At 46.8% G+C, this 5,483-nt stretch overlaps 1 protein-coding gene across 2 annotated transcripts in view; it reads left to right on the forward strand.

Moving 5' to 3' along the window:
• Window positions 1-5,483, forward strand: part of LOC104531108 (phosphoribosyl pyrophosphate synthase-associated protein 1) — a 27,770-nt gene that overhangs the window by 6,852 nt on the left and 15,435 nt on the right. Inside the window, exons 2-5 of one of the 2 annotated variants that reach the window (XM_010175898.2) lie at window positions 383-399; window positions 2,198-2,211; window positions 2,598-2,650; window positions 4,570-4,636. In XM_010175898.2, the coding sequence (XP_010174200.1) occupies window positions 383-399; window positions 2,198-2,211; window positions 2,598-2,650; window positions 4,570-4,636 (151 nt within the window). The remainder of the gene's footprint in view (window positions 1-382; window positions 400-2,197; window positions 2,212-2,597; window positions 2,651-4,569; window positions 4,637-5,483) is intronic. The other variant, XM_010175899.2, reaches the window with a different exon arrangement.

Genomic DNA, 5,483 nt, shown 5'->3' on the forward strand with positions numbered 1-5,483 from the left:
GAACAGGAGAGCACTGGGCTCTGGTTTCTTCTTGCCAGCTACATCCTTGCAGAACATCACAAACCTCCTCTGTGTTTGTTTGCCACTGCTTAGCATTGAAAGTGCCACTTTTCAAGGGCTGTTTTGCTGAGATTTGTCTGGCAGGACTGTTTTTGAAGCTTTCCTTCCTACCATGAGGTGCAGGGTTGACAGTCTCATTAATGGAGAGGCTTTTTTCCAGTAGTGAGGTAGGAACGTGCTGCCTGCAGTGAAGTCAGGGCACACGTGCCTCCAAAGGGAGCTTGCAAGACTTGCCATGCTGTTGTGGAGGAACCAGTATGAGTCATGAAACTTTTACCCCCACATCTTGGTTTGTTTTGTGTATTCACGTGTGATTCTTGAGCTTGTTTTGACTTGGCTGCCTTGGCAGTGATTAGGCCAAAGCTTAGTGGTTGCAAATGCCTGACTGTCTTTGGAAAGCAAGTGGGATCTCAATGGATCCCACCTGCAAAACTCACCTTTACTGTGTGTCCGTCCCTGAGGTCCCTGGGCACACCTTGGCTTGACCAGCTGCCAGCTCTTTTTTGAAGATACTGAAGGTACTAAATGTGCCTTTATATTGCAGATGGAAGTTTTAACTCTGCAGGACTCATGAGAGAAACCAAATTAGAGGTTTTAGTGGCTTGCCTGTTCTGGACTGCATGGTCCCCAGGTGATGCTGAAGTCAGTCACAGAATCACAAAATGTTGGGGACTGAAAGGGACCTCGAAAGATCATCCAGTCCAATCCCCCTGCCAGAGCAGGAACCTAAATGAGATCACACAGGAAGGCGTCCAGGCGGGTCTTGAATGTCTCCAGAGAAGGAGACTCCACACCCTCCCTGGGCAGCCTGTCCCAGGGCTCCGTCACCCTCACTGTAAAGAAGTTTCTTCTCACGTTTAAGCAGAACCTCCTGTGTTCCAGCTCACACCCACTGCCCCTTGTCCTACCATTGGGCATCACTGAGAAGAGCCTGGCTCCATCTTCCTGACATTCACCCTTTACATATTTATAAACATTAATGAGGTCACCCCTCAGTCTCCTCTTCTCCAAGCTAAAGAGCCCCAGCTCCCTCAGCCTTTCCTCAGCAGGGAGATGCTCCACTCCCTTCATCATCTTGGTGGCTCTGTGCTGGACTCTCTCAAGCTGTACCCAAGCCGGACTGGTTACAATCTCACACGCATGATTCTTGATGTGGGAGTTTCCTCACTAGCCCCAGCCATGGCAAAACGTGCTGCCAGACACATGATCAGGAGCGTGTGTGTGCGCCAAATACAGGCTTTGTAGCCAGCTAAGCAAATATATCACATTGCATTCGAGTATCTGTTACTGCAGCTGCCCTGGGCGTGCTTTCCAGGCCAGCTTCTAGCTGAGATCTCCAGCTTGTGGGCTCATAGCTGAGTCCAGCAGTTGCTGGTGGACCAGCAGTGTGCTGGTGTCAGGCTGTCTCACTTAATGACTTCTGAAAAATCATATCCTTGTGACAGTTTAAGTAGGAGGTTGATTCTCTGGCTGAGGAGATGGAGAGACCAACTGCTGAAGGTGGTAGACCAGGGAAAAGCCAGCGTGAGACGTGGGCTCTTTATTTAGGCTTAGTCCTGATTCATGCAGCTTTGTCATGTGTCCAGGGAAACACAGCGTGTGTGCAGACAGGAAACCACCACCGGAATCAGCGCCTTGAACAAAGGTATTTTTCAGGCATAAACCATTTCCTAACCCAGCGTGTGCCATGGCCACCAAGCAGACCTGAGAAGAGAGGAGTGACTTGTCCTGTGCTCCAGCCAGCTGAGTGGCAGCAGCACACCTGTCCCAAGCATCTTGCTGGTGCAGGGTCTCTCACCTGAGGCTCACAGTTAAAGCACATGTGCTTTATAATAAATACTTACTAATGGATTACTTGTCAGCACAGTTAAATACAGAAGTGTCACCTGAGGGAACAGTCTGCCTTTTGGAGCCTTTTAAAATGCTCTTCAAAATTAATCTTTCTTATGTAAGAAAGAAATGTATAAAAAAAACCAAGGGGGTGACTGCAGTGTTTGTTGTGATGAATGTCATAGGTTTGTCATTTGGCAGGAGAAAGGAGTAATATGAAAAAATCAGGAGACCTTTTTTTTTAAGTTAAAATCTCTCCAATCATCTGAGTTATGTCAGAAGGAAGATTTGAGGGGGAGAGAAAAAGAAAAAGACATGGGAGTCAAAAAGGTTATTCAATTGCCATTAATAAAATCTGAGTAAATTATTAATGTTTAGTTCTGCAACAGATCCACCTAAGGTGGCGTTGCACAGGCTGGCAAGATGTCCTTTGCCATCAGGAGACACAGCCTCTGATCAAGTCGTACCAGGACTGGCTCTTCAAATATGATGTTGAGCTGCTGCAGAGCAGTGTGTCCTGGGGTCCTCCCCAGGGACATCAGAGGGAAGGAGAACCCCAGGAAAGGGGAGGGCAGGTAGTTCTGCAGCCTGGCTGGTGCACTCAGCTCCCTGTGAGGCAGTGCTGTGTAATGCTTGGTCCAGTCTCTGCTTTGGGTCACAAATTGCTGGGTTCTTCCATTTTTAATTTCCTTTTTTTCTCCCTACAGGCGTCTCGGTGCTGAGCTGGGGAAATCTGTGGTGTACCAGGAAACCAATGGAGGTAAGAGAAATCTTTATTATTTGCAATTGTTTTGAGGTAATCTTAGAGATATTGGGTAACTCCATCGACCAAACCTGTCTTAAGTGCAGTGGTTCAGCTGTGATGTTACTGCTGCTCCTGGCAGTGCTGAACCTCTGTGTCTGACTTGGGACAAAGCAATTAAACGTGTTCCTTGTTTTCCCCCATTACCTTGTTTGTCTAACTCTTGTCTAAAGGAGTCCTACCTCAGGTGTTACTGCTACAAAATCTTAAATACTCATATGCTTGGCAAAACATTTCACACCTTTAAAAGTAATGGCCTGCTTTGTAAGTGTGCCTTGCAAACTTTTAAATTACCCCCCTTCTTCCAGCCCTCCCCTGCCACAGGCAGTTTGCAGCTGCCCTATCAAGGACCTGTCTTCTTGCTTTGAAAAGTGCAAATTCATAGAATCAGTCATAGAATGGTTTGGGTTGGAAGGGACCTTAAAGCTCATCCAGTTCCAACCCCCCTGCCAGCAGCAGGGACACCTTCCACTAGACCAGGTTGCTCAAAGCCTCATCCAGCCTGGCCTTGAACACTTCCAGGGAGGAGCAGCCACAGCTTCTCTGGCCAACCTGTTCCAGTGTCTGACCACCCTCACAGTGAAGAACTTCTTCCTAATATCTCATCTAAACCTCCCCTCTTTCAGCTTAAACCCATTTCCCCTTGTTCTGTCATTAACTGCCCTTATGAAAAGTCCTTCCCCACGGCTGTGCCTCTTGGAGCTTGCTTTCATCTCATTAAAGGTAGCAAGTGTCCATTTTCAGATGCTGGGCTAAAACACAAGGATATTGGCTAGCAGAGTTCAGTGGCTGAGTCATTTACTATTTCAGGGTCTCTGTTATTTTATTTGCAAGAGAGACTAGAACCTGAGAGCTGATACAGGCGAGAGGAAGGGATGGAAATGGTGCTGGCTCGGTGTGAGGATTTATGATAGTGCTGCTGCTCTTAGGCCACGTGGGTATGGCTGTTGTGGTTATGGTTGGGTTGGCTGTTGAATTTGTGCTAGTGAGAGCTCACTGCCCTTTGGGGTTAGTTTTAAATCAGGTCACTTGCTACAAGATCTGAAGTTGTTCTTCATCACTCCACAGCAAATCAGTTTGCTTTCAGCAGGGTCCCTTAAGGTTCCTGCCAGTGCCCAGGCAATTAGACTTTGAATTTAGTAGCTGGGTGGATATTTCTCTGCTTTCACTTATTCCTGCCCTCTAGTTTCCAACTGTGTGGGAATTGAGTAGTTAAGACAGGCACCTCAGGAAACCTGGTGTCATTGCTTTGGCTTTGCAGAGCTGCTTTTGGGCTCAGCTTTTGCATGTGAGCCTGGGACTGTAGGAATTGTGTTCAGCAGAGACCTGGGTTTCCAGCTCATGTCAGTGTTGAAATGTCTTGACCTTGATAGTGAAATTGAGTTCTCCCTCTGAACCCTGTGCTGCTGGTGTTGCCTTGCTTGTATTGAGCTGACCCCATGGTAAGCTGCAAAAGAGCCAAGTTACCTTCTTGGTAAGTACTAAAGGTGGTTCTGCTTTGCGTGCTTCATTGTTCACTGGTGAATGTGGTACTGACAGCTTTCAGCGCTCAGCATGGAGAAGTGAAAATGAACTCTCACTGAGAGTTAGGGAGTTGTCCTCTACGTGTAAGAGAACAGCTCTTCAGCCTGGTTTTGCACTGTAAATACAGCTAGCTCACTGGTATGTCATCCAGCTCTTTACTTCCTGAGACCAGCCTTTGGAAAATCCACTGGGCTCAACTGTGTGTGTGTAATGGATGTGTGCAGCCAAAGGGCAAATGAGCAAATCCTCCTCTGCCCTGACCAGTGGGCAAAGTGGCTACTAAAACATGGTGTGTTATCACTGTAAATCTTCTGTTTGGAAACAAAACTGACTGTGTTTTCAATCCTTTTCAGAAACAAGAGTTGAAATAAAAGAATCCGTCCGGGGACAGGATATCTTCATTATCCAGACAATCCCCAGGTAAGGGACTTGGGGCTCAGTTTTACAGCTCTGATACGCTCTGAACTCCAGCAGATTGTTCGATAGGTTTGCTCACCATTAGCCAGCGTGATAACCAGTCTCTTCCCAGTGTTGTCATTGCTTTGACTTATGTTTAAGACACCACATAGTGTTAAGCTGTTAAAATTCCCAGAGGATCACTTCTGCCACAGCAAACTGAGAAGCTTCCCATCAAATAGCTGAAGTGTATCACTTGAGGCAAGAACAAGTATGACTGATGGCTTCAAGTGAAACATCCCTGGTCTATGTGCTGGTGTCCTTGCAGGCTCAGTGGCTTGGTGATTTCTGACTGGCATTTCCATCTCAGGATGTGGCATTTCCTCTGCCTTCCAACTACCAAGCAGCAGAGCCAGTAACAAACAGCAGTTATTGATTTTTGTTACAGCCTGGATTACTCTTCTCCTTCCACTGTAGTGATGTGAAATTGAACTCGGGTGGAAACCTGAGTGATAACCAGTGGTTATCACTGATAACATCTTCCCTCCTGTACTCTTACAGTTCTTAATGATCTTGGGTCTTTTCTTAAGTGAGCCTGTTTGGTTTTTATTTTGGGCTGTTCTTGCCTTGGAGTAAGAGGAAAACGAAGTCCTGCAAGTAACCAGGGGCCTAGAAAACCAGTTGCTAACCTCAGGAACCTTGCTGCTTGCTGGCTGAGGAAGAGTGTAGCAAGTTAGCAATGGGATGGTGGGAAGGGAGTCTGTGTACAAATAACAACTGCAAAATGACCAACTGTGAGTAGGGGAAGTGCTGTTTTCAGAGGTGAGGTATTGATAGGATGCCTTTTGTACAATTAGTAAAAGGATATTCC

This window comes from Antrostomus carolinensis, unplaced genomic scaffold, assembly GCF_000700745.2.
Source record: "Antrostomus carolinensis isolate BGI_N321 unplaced genomic scaffold, ASM70074v2 scaffold21089, whole genome shotgun sequence".
NCBI classification, from domain to species: Eukaryota; Metazoa; Chordata; class Aves; order Caprimulgiformes; family Caprimulgidae; genus Antrostomus; species Antrostomus carolinensis.